Consider the following 18,313-nt stretch of genomic DNA (forward strand, 5'->3'; position numbering starts at 1 on the left):
ATAGAAAAGAAACAAAACAATACAAAAAATTGCTTAAATATATAGGAATAATGAGTTTTTTTTCAAAAATATCATGATATTTTCATATTTGGTGATATTTTGAAAATATTGCAATATTTTTCCGATATTATCAGTTTAACTGGTTTTGCTGATATTTTTGAAATATTTCCGATATCAGTGACACTGTTTCTAATTGGGCTAGAATTTAATAAATTTCAATTTCAGCTAATGACATGAGATCAATTATTGGTCTTCGTGTTCAACTCCGAAGGAAGCAATTCTTCCTAGTGTCTACCAGCACATATAATTGGAGATAATTGAGTGGAACTTGTATGCCATCTTTTGCCTGATTTTTGGATAGCTTACTTGGTCATTTAAATAGCTGATATGTAAATATGTTTGCAGCTAATAGTAATGATTGTAATATCATGTACAAATGACAAATATAAAATTAAGAAATTGGTTATACCTTGTATTTATTGGCATGCTAATTCAAGTAAATGTACATCATCCAATGCAACTATGACCCTTTTAATGATATAGATCCATGTCCACCTTAAAAAATATAAGTGCCAAAAAAAGAAAATCTTAATTTTCTGTCAAAGCTTACTTTTCAAAGTCATATCTGGCTCTGGGAGTCTTCCGTAGGTTGCGTCTATTGGTTTTTTCCCTATATGTGTTACCCCCAGCATCTTCTAGTGTTCATAGATTTGTCATTCTATTAGCTTTTCATCACAACATACGTCATCATTGCCCAGTATCTATCTTCTTGCACTTGCTACTTGCATGTTTTCTGTCATTTATAATGAAGCGCAAAACTGTTAAAAAAAGGTCACTGATCAAAATTTTGGCCATGCAAAGAATTTTGTTAAATTTGCAGTTGCTTTTAACCATATGGTTATTTTTTCATTAAAAGAAAAGGAAAAGAGTTCAAAAAGATGGTTAAAAGTCTTGGTTCATTCATAACCATGAACTTTGACAGATATTCAGTCAGAGAGAATTGACATCCTGAGCTGGAGCAAAGCTGAATTGCATGAACTGTATCTTGTCGCTCAATAGTGTAGGCAGTCAAATTGAACAATTCAATTCTGCGCCAATATGAATCATTATGAGTCTTGTGGTACTTTACATGAAACCTGACTTGCTTTCCTTCTGCCACAATTTTACAAATTGGCAAAAAATACATACCAATATTGGACATTACAGTGGAAACTCATGGAGCAAACCCCCAACAATAACAAACAGGGAACTGAAAACTCTAGACCAAGAGCTTTTGGACCTGTTTTATTGCCTCAATTGCTATAATGCGGTACATGCTCTCAGTTGGATGCACAGCATCCCAGAATACGTATTTAGAAGGATCACTGCATGTACTCAGTCCCTTGCACGTCTCACCAAACTCTATCATACCACTTCCACAACAACCCTTTGATGACACCAAGAAACCTGAAAAAAGCAAATAATCCATTCAATAAGGCTAGTTGAATCATCCATAAGAAGATCTAAGCAGGCTTTAGAAAACCAATTAGAACTAGAATTGACGATATTGATGCTCAACACTTGAAGCAAGAATCTCTCTCTCTCTCTCTCTCTCTCTCTCTCTCTCTCTCTCTCTCTCTCTCTCTCTCTCCACCAAAGCATTCACGTATGATTTGCTGTTATCAAAGCTGTATGGTAGCGATGGTGACAAAAAAAAAGTCATAGAAAGAGACCCTAAAACAAATTTGCTCACCATATTTAGTGGGACTTTGAACAGCATCTAGAATGACGGTATAGTCATCAATAAATGCAGCTATAACCTGTCCACCAAGCCATTGATTTATGGTGTCTAACTTTGTCTTGACCTTGTAGTTGAATGTCGTGACCACCTTGTTAAGTTCAGTAACGCATCCAGTCTCTCCACGCAGTGCTTTGACAAGGGGCATGCACCCTAATGGAGGTACACTAACCACCACAAACTTTCTTGGTCCTAACCCATGGATCTCCTGTTGCACGATGCATTGGTTTATATATAACAAAGTGTGGCATATGAAGACTAGAAGCGTAGTTTTGTACAACATAAGTGAAGAAAAAGAAGAATGATTAATGCCTTCTATTTCTTAAATCACAATCACAGGCTATTTTAGCAGTGCCACTAAGGTCATTAGTGGCGCGTGAAAAGCGCCACTATGGGCCCCAACCTTTACTGGTGCTTTTTGCATGCCATTAAATGGTTTTTTTTTTTGGCTACAGCAGGCAGACATGCCTGCGCGTCCGACTGCTGTTCGATGGATTGGGCGTTCGATGTTACTATATATATAAGGTTAATATTTAGTGATATTGTAGACAATGAACTATAGACTATAATAACCTTATTTTTGTATTTTTTGCTTTTTTGTAAATCGGACCTTCTAGATGGAAGGTTTGTTTATCACTTTTAAATCATGCGATCGTTACAGGACTTGAAAAATCAATGGTCCATAATGCATTAAATTTTTATGCCCCAAAAACTCATATTTTTAGATCAAAATAACACTATCCAACGATTGGTCCTTAGCAAACAAACCACGCCGAACACATATATGTGGTCAGCATGAGTTGATAAAGCTTGAACCTACGATTTCCAGCTCAATAGTTCGGTGCTTTCACTAGCATAAAAAATTGAACCCTTGGGAAGGTGGGGCATGGGGGGAGGACGTTTCCTAGGAAAGCAGTCAATCCACGTAGCGCCACATTGGGCCCCATATTTTCCTGCAGGTCTCATCATTTCTTGTGAAAAATCCTTCCCTTAGAATCAGGAGGGGAAACCCCAAGTCTGTGAGAAAGGGCATGCATGAGAAAATCTCGAACTGGGGTGCCTTTTCCTACAAAAGGGCTTTCCTGTGTTTCTGCGGGGTCCGTTGAAACAAACAGACCCGGTTTGGGTTTCTGAGGCAAAAGAGAGTAGTTATATATGTGGATTTTGAGCAGGGAAAGGGAAAACACACTTACCTGCAGATCCCTGGTCATGCACGCAATCAGGAAGTCAATGTACTGGTTGATTGTGAATTGCTTGGAACGTTGTGGATCAAGATAGTAGTTCTGAATGAAGTCATTGGTCCCTGCACTCAATACGATTATGGCATTTCTCATTATCTCCTTTTCCTTCTCCTCTCCTACCAATTCTCTTAGTTGGACCATGTAGTGCTTAAGGTACTGTATTTGTTTCCACATGGGCAGAACGTCCTGTCACACATTGCCATTTACCATTGTATTGCAGCCTAAGCAAAGCAAACGATGTTCTTTGTTGCATCTTGGCAAGGAGAGATCAAGTGATTTGACATAACACAATCTTTTTGTGTTTTGAAATCACTACCGTCCATCACTTCAATCATCGGTGAGACTCACCGAAAGGTACTCATGACGAGAGCAGATCAAGTGATCTGTCAAATCACTTTTAAAAAGGTGATTTAGCATCCTCACCGTTCACAATGTACAAGGACCGAGGACGAAACAATGAACGGTAAAGATGTGATTTGAGGTGATATGCTCTTGGTGAGAACCGGTGGCGATTTCAAAACACAAAAAATTGTGTTTTGTCAAGTCACCTGATCTGTCCTCCATTTTGGTGCATATGAGAGAGAGAGAGAGAGAGAGAGAGAGAGAGAGATGCATACGGTGAACTTGGCTGTGAGGTTGTCATAACCGGATGCAGCAGATGCAAAGCTGACTCCATGTGGAAGCTGTTGCTTGCTAAGGTTGTGCTGTAGGAAAGCAGGGATTGCATCATTAAGGCCAAGGGCCTCAGCTGCAAATCACAATTTCCATAAACTCAGTTCCATTCATGAGTGTGAAAAAATAGCCTTTTCAGGAGTGAAACTTATCGATACTGACAACATTGCTTTGGACCGCTTCAAGGTTGAAAGCCTCGATGTGCAGTCCTTCAAGTTACATGACTATCGGGATCCTATGCTTCATTGTTTAGGGTAATTTTCAAAGGAGCACTACATTTAATTAATATGTCCACCAAAATTTTCTTATTCTCCAAACACCCCTCAGACTTTTAACCTAAGATAAGCAAACAAGCAAACGAGTAGCACCATTAAATTTACAAGTGGAAATAACTAGATTTTCCCTTACAAAGTCACAAAAAGCCAATTTTACTGATAACTTTTACCTCATCCTTCAACTGACTTGTTTGTTTCAAATAAAGAATTAAACAAAAATATTGTATCCCTAGTAGTTTTCAAAGTCCTACAACCATGAGCACTTGGTTTATCTACTTTTAAGATAAACATGTAGATATATTTCATACGGGTAACATGATAATTTTAGCTCTCTAGTAATCATAAACCCCAGGGTGAACAATGGTGTCAACGGATTGGGTTGACCCGGACCCGACACAGACCAAACCCTATAGGGTCCGAGTATAGTGACAAATAAGAAGACTTGATTAAGATCTGGGTCTAAACCCGAAGGTCCAATTACTACAAGGAGCTGGGTATAGTTTGTGAAATTTTATACCAGACGGAGGCCTGACCCAAGTTTGGATTAAGACCTGCAATTTTTCAATATAAAAATGATAAAAATATTATTTTATCAGGTATGGTCTGGGTCTGGGTCTGGGTCTGGTTCATGTAGTTCTTATCAGGTCCGGATATGGTTTCTCTTATAATAGACCCCATTAGACCTGAGTCCATACCTGATACCATACCCGAAAATCTGGTTCTACCTGGGGCTGAACCAAACCCAACCCAACCCGTTGACACCCTTAGGGTGAACCGAGGATGGTAAAGAAGTGAGGTTATTTGCTTGTAGATATCAAAAGCTTGAGGTTCTTTGGGAAAATTTGAAAACCATTGTGGTGTATTAGTTAAGATCAATCGTGTGATGGGCATTTTGCAACACCCCTTTTGTTTTTTTACTGCAGTGCTACTAAATGCCAACCATTCTTTCTAAGAACTGCAGGCATCTTCTTCACACATCCCAACCAAAAATGGCCATCCATGAATGACTCCATAAATGTATCCGACTGAAAGTACCTGTCCTCATGGGAAAGTAGGCTTAGAAACAAGCCATAAATTAAACACATACAAATCACTCTCATTGGTCTGCAAAACGGTCTCACTTGATGCACAGCAGCTCACTGACTCCATTGAAACCACCCCTAAGTCAGGATCGGTTACCTACTACTCAGCCTTTTTTTAGCTTTAGTAGTTTAAATGGAGTCATTCCATGGTACAAAACCCACTCTCTAGTCTCTGTCATGTTTTGTACCTGTTCACCCTCAACCAAAGCTTCTAATGGAGTAATTTGTCCTAGACTATCTTCAAGTTGGTTTCCTATTTAATATGAAACCAGAGAGATCAGGTGAAAGTGATTTGACATCTTCACCGTCCATTGCATCATCTCACGAGGACCCCACTGGTCTTTATGCAATTTGTGGAGAGTGAGGATTTCAAATCACTTAAAGTGATTTGGCGGATCACCTAATCTTCGATTAAGGCCGCATCGAGTTCATTGGCTTAAAACCTCGTGTTTTTTTTTTTCTCTATTAGCAAGCTGGAGTTAGGCAGACCCCGAAACAATTACAGCTCTTGTGTATGGATGGGTTTAGAACTGGTGATGTCCCGTCAATTGGTAACATTTTCCTGCAGGCCATACTAAATGAGTGGAGCCCTCATGGGCAAGTACATAAAGTTTAATGGCCACATTCAGAAACCAATTTGTTTTATTTGGAAAAACATGTTTCTGAATCGGACTTATTAATACCTACGATTCAAATGGCCCAGAAACTTGAGAAGCAAGTTTCTAGGGAATAACAAATTTTATTCAAATTACCACCACTGGAGTTGCCTATGTGGCTAGCGGGGTGGTTGTGAAGGTGCTGAGTTGAAGACACCGGATCAAACTTGGCTGGCGCAAGGTTGTGTCAGTAGAATTCAGAGGTGGACCACGTAAGGCAAGGTGATCATGAGAGTCCACACCCGATCGGGGTTTTTTTCCTCACTTTCAGCGAGGGTTCTTCGTCATAAAAAACCAAAATTGATTCAAATTGGCACACTTTAACAACCCGCCAGCTATAATTAAACGTGGGGAAAAGATGCTCGAGATGGCGATGGTGAAGAAGGGATGTAGTTTTCCTACGATCTTGAATGAAATGATGATCGTGGTACTGACTTGCCATCAGGGTGAAAATAATGATGGGAGTAACTTTTTTAAGGCAATTTCTGCAACAAAAAGACCTTCCACCGACCACGCAACACCTACTGGCTACTGTCTCATTCATCAAGAATTGGAACAAAGTAAAGGAAAAAAAATAAAAATTACCTAAATTCATCTTTGATAATTTTCTAGCATGAATGCAAGTCGCCTAAATTTCACACTCCAAGAAAACTAAAAAGAAAGATTTTCAGGAAATCAGAGAAAACCATCCAAGAAGGACTAAAAGTGAAGAAATTAAACTGAAAAAATCTAGGATAATAAACCACTCACATCATGATGATGAGTAGTGAATGATAACCATATTAAAAGGATGACCAATTGATTAACTATATGAAGCAGACCAACCACACTGCTAAGAAGGCAAAGATATATAAGCAAAGAAAAGGAAAATGGAAGAAAAGAGGATAATGGTACCTATGAAGTCAGTGGTGAGTTTGCCATTACTGAACCTTCCGGTGGATCTGTGCCCAATGAAATCGATGCCGTAAGGCAAGAAGTTGCCCTTGAAGGTGGTGTTGAGGACATTGTTGTTGCCGGGGTCGACGCTAGAGTCCCCAAAGACGAGCAAGCAGCTCACGTTGGCTCGTTGTGCCCTCTCCATCAGCTTGGGATCCCGCAGCAGGTTGGCTTCCGCTACCATAACATGCTCACACATCACCACCACCACCACCACCACCATCATAAAGGACTTTGTTACAACCACAGTAAGGGTTCTCATTTTTCCTTACTCTTTCTCTGTCAACTTCTTGCACCGGTATTCCTCATATATATATAAAGGGAGGGCACTGGCATACAGTTTGTAATTACCTGCTGTAATCCGGTAAAAGAAGCCTCAGCAATCGTCTACCACCACGGATAAATCGTGTTATTTATTGATTCTAGCTGTCAATACTCGTCAAGAACAATTATTTGAGAGATGTCCAGAGAGAGGCCAAGTGCCGTGGATATTTCACAGAGAAATCACATGACAGGATTTCATGTGGGGCCTGCACTCTGTAGCTTTGTGCCCCATATAATATTGTGATGTGATAGGCTAGTGTCAAGTCATGACACTTGTTACGATTTATAACAATTTTGTGTAGCTATTTGTGTGGTGCGACTACTACCATGATACGATTTGTAAAAATGGTCTTACCATGATTTACTGGCAATTCATGCCACGATTTGCAAACTATCATGTCACAATTTACAGGCAAAAACAGGTTACGATTTATTTGATGTAGCTGTAGGGATTGTTACTATTTATAGACATCCGCATGAGAGAAGACACGATCAACACAAAAATTTTATGTGGTTCGATCGATATAACCTACATCAACAAAACGGCTAAGCCACCCTCAAAGTATTTATTGATAATCTTTATAGCCAGAGATACACGATTTTTATAGAGATGCCGAGAGAAGAGGATAGACACTCCTAAGAAAGGTAAGACCAGCAAGATAAAGATATCTTACTGGATTTACAGGGCTTATCATAACAACCACCATGAATCACGAGATATCAGGCTCAACCATTATAGAGCCATATTTTTAACACTCCCCCTCAAGTGGGGCTAAGACGTCATAGCAGCCCCACTTGCTTATGATGCTTAAAAACTGATCGCGAGATAATCCTTTAGTCAATGCATCAGCTAGCTGATTCGAACTTTGTGTAAATGGAGTTCAAATTTCACAATTCTGAACCTTCTCACGAACATAATGGCAATCAATTTCAATGTGTTTTGTTTGTTTGTGAAAGACATGATTTACAACTATATGAATCACAACTTGATTATCGTAGTACATAGATATTGGAAGCTTATTCTGAATTCCCAGATCCTTTAGCAACATTTTTTGTCCATGTGATTTCACTTGTTGTTGAAGACATAGCTCAGTATTCTGCCTTTGCGCTGGATCGAGAAACCACGTTTTGTTTTTTTCTTTTCCAGGATATCATATTCCCTCCTACAAAAATACAAAAGTGTGTAGTAGATCGTCTATCTTGAACATCCCCTGCCTAGTCTACATCAAAGTACCCAACTATATCACAATACCCGAATTTCTTGTACCATAAACCTTGATCAGGCGCCCGTTTAAGATATTTCAAAATTCTCTCTATAGCTTGAAGATCATTGTGAGTAGGAGCATGCATAGCTTGACTTGCTTGGTTGACTGCATAGGCTATATCTCAGAGCAAGTGATCGTAAGGTCGATAAGTCTTCCCACAAGTCGCTAATATCTGTCATTGTCCTCAATAAACTCCCCCTTAAGCTTGTCTGCTCTTTTTCCTGTTTCACATGGAGTTTCAATGGCTTTGGCTCCAAGCTTTCCTGTTTTCTTGAGGATATCTAATGTGTATTTTCTTTGAGATAAGAAAATGCCCCTTTTTTAGTATGCCAACTCAATTCCGAGAAAGTATTTAAGCTTCCCCAGGTCTTTGATGTTAAACACTCTATGTAGGTATTTCTTAGTACTAGCAATTTCTTCCATGTGAGTCCCAGTTAGAACACTATCATCCACATAGATCAAGACTACAGTGATGTTAGGACCAAATTTTTTAATAAATAAAGTGTTGTCACCAGCGCTTCGAAGAAAACCCTTTTCTTCAAGAGCTGAGCTCAGCTTAGAGTACCATGCCCATGGTGATTGTTTTAGACCATAAATGGCTTTCTTTAACTTGCACACAACATTGGGTTTTCCTTCATCACGGTGCCCTATAGGTAATTCCATATATACTTCTTCTTCAAGCTCTTCTTGAAGAAAAACATTTTTGACGTCAAGTTGGAACATATCCCATTCAAGGTTACACGCCACCGTGAGGAGGATTCTAAGGGTATTCATTTTTGCCACAGGAGCAAAGGTCTCAGTGTAGTCGATTCCTTGTGTTTGGGTATATCCCTTGGCTACCAAACGAGCCTTATACCTTTCAACTGTCCCATCACTCTTATATTTGATTTTGAAGACCCACCGACATCCAACAATTTTTTGTCCAATAGGTCGAGAGACAATCACCCAGGTTTGACTTTTGTGAAGAGCATCCAACTCTTCTTCCATAGCTCTTGCCCATGTTTTTTGAGTTTTGGCCTCTTTAAAGGTCGTGGGTTCATGCTGATTTAATTTGACTCAGATATGCAACATACCTTTGTGACAATTTGTCATAGGATATGTGTTTTTCTAAAGGGTGAGCAACTTAATATGTAATAAAGTCTTGAAAATGAGAAGGAGGTCTTGAAGTCCTCTCAGACCTTCGAAGATATGGTTCATGAATGGGGACAAAGTTGTCTTCTAGATTGGATTCTGCAATCTCATGAGAGTCTTCAGAAGATCTATGCATGCCAATGAAATCATCCATACTTCCCAAGTTGGGCAAAATCGGGTTTCTAACCTCTATTACATTTTCATAATTTTGTTGTGAGAAGTATGACACTTTTTCATTGAAGCTGAGGTCCCTTGAAATAAGCATTTTTGAATCTTCAACATCAAAACATTTATATCCTTTTTGGGTTATCGGGTAACCAAGAAATACACATTTTTTTGCACGAGGACTGAAGTTATCATGGTGACAGAGTGAAATCCACACAAACACTTCGCATCCAAAAGTGCATAAGTGTTCCATTTTGATTTTCCTTACCTTTAAAATCTCTAGAGGAGACTTTCCTTGAAGGTTTTTTGAGGGGAGTCTATTTATCAAGTAGCAGGTTGTCAAGATGGCTTCGTTCCAAAAAAGTTTAGGGACATTACTTTCAATCATAATAGCACGAGTGACTTCAAGGAGGTGCCCATTTTTTCTTTCAGCAACCCTGTTTTGTTGAGGTGTTTCAACACACGTGGTTTGATGATCAATGCCATGAGATTTTTCAAATTCATCAAAGGCTTGATTTTTGTATTCTTTCCCATTATTTGTTTAAAGAGCCTTGATTTGGACGTCAAATTGAGTTTTCATAAACTTGTAAAAATCTTTAAAGATAGTTAATGCTTCATCTTTAGATTTCATGAGGTAGATCCATGTGCATTTTAAAAAATCATCAATGAAAGTAATGCAGTATTTGTAACCACCATTAGAGACTATAGGGGTTGGTCCCCAAACATTAGAATGAACTAATTGAAACGATTTATTAGAGAGTTTTTCAGCTAATGAAAAAGGTAATCTACTAAGTTTTGCATATCGACAAGCATCACATAAGGTAGTGTCAAATTCAGCCTCGGGGATAAGAGACTTTAACGCCTTTTTCGATGGATGCCCAAGATGATGGTGTCATAATTCCCCTTTATACTTTTCTGTGGTTATGAAGGCTTTATGATTCTGATTTTCACTCAAAAAATAAAGAGCATTAACACACTTTCCTTCACCAATCGTCCTCTTGTCTGCCGATCCTGAAAAACAGTATTAGTTGGAGAGAAGACCACATTGCAATCTATAGCCTTGGTGATTTGAGATACTGACAAGAGATTAAAGGCTAATGTGGGTATAATAAGAGCTTTGCTAAAACTGTTACCGAAAAAATCTTTAAGCCCAAAGCCGCTGATTTTGATTTTGGAACCATCAGCTAAGGAAACAAAATTGTCGCTTATGAAATTTTTGTTATATAAACCGGACTTATCATTCATCATATGTTGGAAAGCTCCAGAATCTATAATCCATTGAGAGTTAGATGTCATACCTGAAGGAGCAGATTGAGAGACATTCTCAATGGTCACTGATGCTGCCATATTGTTGCCATTTTTTGCAAGAGATTGAAGCAAATGCGTCAAACTCTCAATAGTAAGCAGGGTTCCACTGGGTTCTTTTTCTTTCCACCCAGCTATGAGATCATCTTGATTTTTGGTCCCCTGTTTCTCAACTGACACCTGATAAGCCTCATGATTTTTATTTTTCATATTTTCTAGCTTTTTGACACAGAACCAACAACTTTCGTGGGTATGCCCCATTTTTTTACAATGAGTGCACTTAACTCCTTTCCCCCGGTTTTTGTTGTTGGGAAACTGTTGCCTCGATTCATTCTTACTTATAGTAAAGGCATTTTTTTTCTGTGCTTCAGAACTATCCGTATTGTCTTCTGAGTTCATTACATGCCTCCAAGCTTCTTCTCTGATAATTAATGAGCAAACCGTGTTTAACGACGGTAATAATTGAGTCATCAAAATTTGACTCCTCAAATTTTCATACTCGGGTCACAAGCAGGCCAACATTTGGAAGATTCGTTCCTGTTCTCTTTGTTTTTGAGCGTCTAACGGATTACTAAAACTTATGGTGTATGAGTCCAACTCATCCCATAAACCTTTGATTTTTGCATAGAATTCACTAAATGTGGTCTGACTGATTTTTTTAAGGCTGCGTAATTCTTGGGTTATTTGAAACATTCTGACAATATTATATTGTTCTCCGAACATTCATTTAGCAGCCTCCCATATTTCTTCAGCCGTATTTAAGAACAAAAAACCATTTGTGATCTTAGGCTCTATGGAATTAAGTAACCATGACATTACAAGATGGTTGTTTGATTCACATTCTTCACGTGTCGGGTCACTTACATCGGGTCTCATTTTCTTCCTGGTCACATAACCCAATTTCATTTTGCTGCTCAGAAATAAAGTAGTAGCTTTGGACCATTGTAAGTGATTGAAACCATTGAGAGGCACATTCGTGATTTTGAGATTTTGACTGACCTGTTCTTGAATCATGATTTTCTGAGGATCAATCTGGCTTCCACTGTTGCTTGCATCTGCCATGGAGTCGTCTGTTCTGCGCCCTCAACACCCTGCCTTTGATACTATGTTACGATTTGTGATAATCTTGTGTAGCAATTTGTGTGGTGCGACTACTACCTTGATACGATTTGTAGAAATCGTCATACCATAATTTACAGGCAAATTCATGCCACGATTTGCAGTCTTGTCATATCATGATTTATAGGCAAAAATAGGTTTTGATTTACCTGATGTAGCTGTAGGGATTGTTACGATTTGTAGACATCCACAGAAGAGAAGACACGATCAACATAGGAATTTTATGTGGGATATGACCTACATCCACGAAAGGGCTAAGCCACTCTCAAAGTGTTTATTGATAAGCTTTATAGCCAGAGATACACGGTTTTTATAGAGATGCCGAGAGGAGAGGATAGACACTCCTAAGAAAGGTAAGACCAGCAAGATAAGGATATCTTGCTGGATTTACAAATCTTATCATAACAACCACCATGAATCACGAGATATCAGGCTCAGTCGTTATAGAGCCATATTGTTAACAACACTTAGCGGCTCCTTTGATCTATCTCCTACATCCATGCCACAATTTTGTATAAAAAAACTTACACATGATCTACATACAATTTTTAGTATAAAACAGATTTCGAATCATCAGATATGATGTGCATATAGGTTTTTTACAATCTTGAACAATCAATGTCCCATAATGACCGAACATTTCATAACTTAAAAATGTGTACTTTTAGATTAAAAATCATAATGTGCTATGCTAATCACATCTACAAGTTTTGATTGAGAAGATGCTTCTAGAATTCCCTATCATTACTCTCTCTCTCTCTCTCCCAGCTTTTTCAGTGTTTGTTTTTTCAATTTTGGTCATGTAGATATGTTCAGCATGTCGAATTACTAAGAATCAACACTCTAATCATGTGTTTTTGATGAAAAAATAATATTTAGTGCCTTTAAAATTTACAAAGATCTTAAACCCTTAATTTTTCAAACAAAACACACCCATGTATTGGAATCAAACACTCCTAGAGCTGATCCCCATAAAATCTAGTGCATATATCACATCTACACATCCAGAATCTAAAAACAAAAAAAAAAAAATCACAAAAACCCATCTAGCATCTCTCTCTCTCTCTCTCTCTCTCTCTCTCTCTCTCTCTCTCTCTCTCTCTCTCTCTATATATATATATATATATATATAAAGTTTCCTCAATCACTTGCACGAACAAACAACTTAGAAGTCTATATTTTTATATATTGTTTTCTATCTAAATGACCGCATGGATGTGATTTACATGCTGTTTTCAGTAAGAACCAGCTTTTGATAGCCAGAATCCGACACACACACACACACACACACACATATATATATATATATATATAGATAGATAGATAGATAGATAAATAGATATAGATATAGATATATCAGTGAATAATATATATGCAAAGATTTATCGTATAAAGTTCACCTGTTTGAAACATACTTGGAACCAATAAATTTAAATATTAAAAAACACCAGTCCAGATTTTGCAAAGATGAAATAATAAAAATAAAACCTTTTACATCCAAATTGTGGATTAAAAACATGATTGCACACATTAGACACGACATGCACATTGCACCAGAGTTATTATGTATCCACATAAGCAATACACAGCAACAGAGAGAGAGAGAGAGAGAGAGAATGCAAATTCACATTTGCCAATTGCCATATGAGGTTTCTGCTGTCGGACACTAACCAAATGAGTAAACAAGAGGGTTGAACGCCTACGGCCTAACTTTTTTGAAAATATGCCATCGTACGTCCACTTCATCAATAAAACATTTCACAATGATGGAATTAGGTGAATTAGGAACCGCCTTACATAGCCCCAGGGGTGGTTGGCGCAGTGTGGTGGGGCCTTGGCTGCTAGAAGGATAGTCAAGGTTTGATTCTTATGGGCGAATTTGGAACCCACTTCCATCAACAGCCGAAAAAGAGACAATTCTTGTTAAATTTGGTTCATTTTGGCAAATCAAACACTTCAATCATTTCGTGGTTGTGTCAACTTTGATTTCTCCATAATGGTTGGAAGATGGCAGGTTGGTGTTGGAAGTTTCTAATGATTAATGCCAGATGGGCCACAATGTAACCTTCTCTTATTTTTAAAAGTAAGAAAGTTATGGAACTTATTTGGAAGGTAGCTTAGAAGTGACATTTCAGCTAAATTTTTGTAAATTTGATATGGAAATTAATACATGCCTGTTTGAAATGAAAAAACAGCAGTTTTTTTTTTTTTAAAGTTAATTTGTCAATCTAAAAATAAAAGAAATTGCCTTTCGAATAACGTGAGAACTTCTCTGATTTTTTTTTTTTTGGGAAATCTTCAAAAATGCACGTGAAGTTTGGGACATAATAAATGAAAACCAAAGAATTTGATATTGTTAGAAATACACCTAAAATGGTTGATTAATCAAACCAAGAGTTTTATTCTACCAACATTGCTGTTTCGTTAGTCAACCCAAAGTTTTTGAAACTTTTTTAAGAAATAAAAATATTAGGGTTGTCCATGTGGTTAATTAACCATCTTGAAATGAAGGGATGCAAACAGAATCTCTTGCGAGCTACAGGGAAGTTGACTGCTGATGGGATTCACTTTAGCCCACCAGTCAAGCCAGAACTCTGTGTGTCCGCTCTGTCACCCAATATTAGTTGATTTAGATAACGAGTTATCCCAAAATTTGTGGCATCTAGTTACGATAAACTCGTACGTTATCACCTACTTTTGTAGCATTCGGCTAAGATGAGATCTTATCAATTACTACATTTGTGGGCTTATTGATAACGAGTTGTGACCTACATTTGAGGAGTAAGGATCAACCAAGGCAGCCGACCAATACAAGTTTATGTAAACTTTTTTTAATTTTGATGTAATCAAGAAAATTTAATCAGATTTTTGTTTTTTAATCTTCTTCAATTTTTCAGTTTTCTTCATGGTATTAGAGCCGAGACATTGATCCTGCACACTTCATTTTTCTTGCCAGACCCGCAGTTTGGTCATCGCAATTTCCAAGCTACTGTCGATGATTCTCGTCTTCTTATCATCCATCTTCGAGCTTTTCTCAATGGCTTCTAATAGCATCAAGAATGGTGTTGCTTCATCTGAGAACACTAATGAATCTACAATCAATCCTTTCTTTCTTCATCACTTCGATAACCTAGGGATATCCTTAGTGTAGCAATAACTTGTTGGAGATAACTACTCGATGTGGAGTAGAGTTATGGTTATGGCACTAAGTGCCAAAAATAAATTAGATTTCATCGACGGATCGATCACGAAACATGAACCATTATCACCAAATGTTGCTATATAGGAGTGATGCAACAATATGGTGTTATCCTAGTTGTTCAACTCCATTCACAAGGATTTAGCAGCTAGCGTCAATTATGCTCAAACTGTGGTTGAGGTTTGAGTAGAGCTTCATGAGAGGTTCTCCCAATCAAACACTCCCAAAATATATCAAATTCAACAAGAGATAATCAATCTCAAGCAAGAACAATCTTCAGCAACAATATATTTCACTAAGTTGAAGAGGTTATAGGACAAAATGTTCACATACATTGAGATTCCACCTTGCTCGTGTAGGGCCATGAAGATCATTCCAGAACTCTAATAATGAGAAAGGCTCATTCAATTTTTTATGAGTATTAATGACAATTTTAGTGTCATTCAGAATCAATTACTCCTCATGACACCCTTACTAAATATATTCAAGGCCAATTCATTGATCATTCAAGAAGAACGACAATGTGACCTTTGTCTCACGTTATTTCATGAACCAACTGTCGTGATAATCGATCGAGGCAATGTGCTTATCAAAGCAGACATATCGAAGATAGACCGGATGTGTTCTAGACCAAAATGCGAACATTATAGCCATCTGGGTCACATCAAGCTAAAATGCTATTACTTTTATAGTTTTCCTAACCGATCAAGGGATTCTTCCAATGATCGCTTCACTAGCCAGGCTCCTGTGAATGCATGTTCTTTTACAACTGAACCCGAAAAACCAATTTTTAAATCTTCTTTTCCCAAATTTACCCAAGAACAATATGATAAGATCATAGCCATTGTCAATCTAAGTAACCAAAATACTCTATATATGGCCAACTTTGTAGGTAATATACTAAAACCATCAGTTTGTTTATTTGTATCTCAATGTTAGATTATAGATTCAGGAGCCACATATTACATCACAAACTCAATATCCAACCTTTCATCCCCAGTGTCGATCCCCTTCCCACCCATCGGCCTCCCTGATGGGACGTCCGCCTCTGTCACTCACACTGGCAATGTCATATTGAATTCCATAATTACTTTACACAATGTCTTGTATGTTTCTTATTTTAAATTCAACCTCATCTCAATTAGTAAATTAATTCATGATTTGAAATATGATAATGTGTTTAAATAAAATCATTGTGTTTTTTAAGACCCACACTCAAAGATGACGATTGGAATGGGTAGGCTGCAAGAGAATCTTTATATACTTGAGAATGGTGATAACCATGCCTTGAATGCTTTATCTCCTTTCATTTGGTACCTTAGACTTGGACATTTATCAAATTCCCGACATTAAATTTTTATTAATTCTAATAAAGTTAATAAAAAAAATTCTCATGAATATTGTTTCATTTGTCATAAGGCCAAACAAACTAGGTTGGTGTTTTCTCATGTGATCATATCCTCTTTTAAACCATTCGAGTTACTACATTGCGACATATAGAAAGCATATCAAACTCCTTCTATGTCAGGAGCTCATTTTCTTGACCATCTTATGAGGTATAAGTTTGAGACATTCAATATTATAAAAAAATTTATTGTGTTGGTTCAAAATAAATTTTAAAACAACATTTTGAGCATTAAATCCGACAATGAAACTAATTTTTTTTCAAATGATATGCAACTCATATGTATATCCATTCATTCATTCATTCATTTAAAAATGAACTAGTTTATATATTCATTCATATATGAACCTGCTCATACATACATTCATTTTTTGTATACAATATAAGCCAACTCTTACTATCATTTATTCATTACCAAATGAACATGCTTATACATTCATTTATTGAAAAATAAAGTAGTTTATACATATATTCTAAATTATACTTTTCATTCATTTCATTCATTCTAAATCATATTTCTAATTCATTTAATAATGATCCTCCATAACTCCAACATTGACATTTGAAGATTTATAAGAAACACAATATTTAAAGCACACATACAACTAACTATATATATTTCTTCATTCAACCTTCTATAACTCTAACCTCCATAACTTCAATATTCATACACAACTATATATTTTTTCTTCTTCAACCCTTCGTAACTCTAATCTTCATAACTTCAACATTATCATTTGAAGCCTTATAACAAACACAATATTTAAAACATACATATATGCGCGTGCGCACACACACACACACACACACACACACACACACACACACACACACACACACACACACACATATATATATATATATATATATATATATATATATATATATATATATATGACTATATTTTTTTTAACCCTTCATAACTCCAACATTCACATTTTAAATTTAAAAACTTAGAGTATTAAAGAAAATTCAAGAATTTATATGTTAGACAATGTCAACTAATAAAACATGAAACAAATTTTGTTTCAAATATGTACAAACTGTTTTATAGTTTATGAAATAAGTAAAGTATGACATCTCATAACCTAAATTTTATAATGTAAAATAACACATCAATTGTAACCACTGATAAGAATAGATGTAAGGTGAATATGGTGCTTAAAGATATTTTTAAGCTCACATCTAAAGTTTCTTCAAGCTTTTTCATATTTCTTCAATAGCTATGCTTTCATCATCTAAGAAATGTCAAACTTTTTTTGCAATAACAATATACGTATTTACCTATAGTTGAATGAATAAATACTAAAATTTTAAAAATACACATTTTATATATATATATATATATATAAAATATATATACTAGCACTTAAGTTCAAACATCCTCGTTATAAGAATTTGGTAATGCATGTCAGGACAAAATATATAAAGGTGTGTGGTCAGAATCTCGTGCGATAGTTTTTATGAAAACATGAACATTTATAGATGCTCAAAATTTTTACTGAAAATTTTGAGTTGCAAATCAACTTGGGAAAGAATAGCTTCATTTTTGTTTAATGATAAAAATAAAAACTTGGAAGTCATTGCAAGGAGTGTTTTTCAATGGGAGAAGTAGGAGTTTCTTATGAGGTATTTAAGGACTTTGCATAGGGGGATCACAAAAGCTAATCTATGGACCGTGGTGGAAGATAAAATAAGAAGATTGAGTCATGAAAGGCTAAAGTGCTATCACTACTCTAGAGGAAAATCTCGGTAAAACAC

At 36.7% G+C, this 18,313-nt stretch overlaps 1 protein-coding gene across 4 annotated transcripts; it reads right to left on the reverse strand.

Moving 5' to 3' along the window:
• Positions 1 to 233: 233 nt before the first annotated feature.
• LOC149820004 (GDSL esterase/lipase At5g45950-like) lies at positions 234 to 6,927 on the reverse strand. 4 transcript variants are annotated; one of them, XR_016426729.1, is made up of 6 exons: positions 6,598 to 6,926; positions 3,636 to 3,766; positions 2,971 to 3,204; positions 1,733 to 1,985; positions 1,189 to 1,446; positions 234 to 793 (listed from the first exon to the last, which is right to left on the reverse strand). XR_016426729.1 is itself a non-coding variant. In XM_089983497.1 (5 exons), exons 1-5 carry the CDS (start codon positions 6,899 to 6,901, stop codon positions 1,259 to 1,261), a joined length of 1,110 nt encoding a protein of 369 aa, XP_089839623.1. In that variant the 5' UTR covers positions 6,902 to 6,927; the 3' UTR covers positions 1,015 to 1,258. The 4 variants fall into 4 exon arrangements, 2 of the variants coding, with proteins under 2 accessions (XP_089839623.1, XP_089839624.1); XR_016426728.1 differs by lacking the exon at positions 234 to 793 and adding an exon at positions 1,015 to 1,088; XM_089983497.1 differs by lacking the exon at positions 234 to 793 and having other exon boundaries at positions 1,015 to 1,446; positions 6,598 to 6,927.
• Positions 6,928 to 18,313: the final 11,386 nt, after the last annotated feature.

The sequence above is a fragment of the Nuphar pumila genome, chromosome 12 (genome assembly GCF_984573655.1).
Source record: "Nuphar pumila chromosome 12, dmNupPumi1.hap1.1, whole genome shotgun sequence".
In the NCBI taxonomy this organism is placed as follows: Eukaryota; Viridiplantae; Streptophyta; class Magnoliopsida; order Nymphaeales; family Nymphaeaceae; genus Nuphar; species Nuphar pumila.

What these genes read in the sequence shown, in the direction of transcription:
- LOC149820004 (XM_089983497.1), bottom strand. Translation starts at nt 6,901, where the DNA reads ATGAGAACCCTTACTGTGGTTGTAACAAAGTCCTTTATGATGGTGGTG. An exon ending in ACTCACCACTGACTTCATAG is followed by an intron (nt 3,767 to 6,597) that starts GTACCATTATCC and finishes TGTGATTTGCAG; the next exon opens with CTGAGGCCCTTGGCCTTAAT. An exon ending in ACCTCACAGCCAAGTTCACC is followed by an intron (nt 3,205 to 3,635) that starts GTATGCATCTCT and finishes AATGTGTGACAG; the next exon opens with GACGTTCTGCCCATGTGGAA.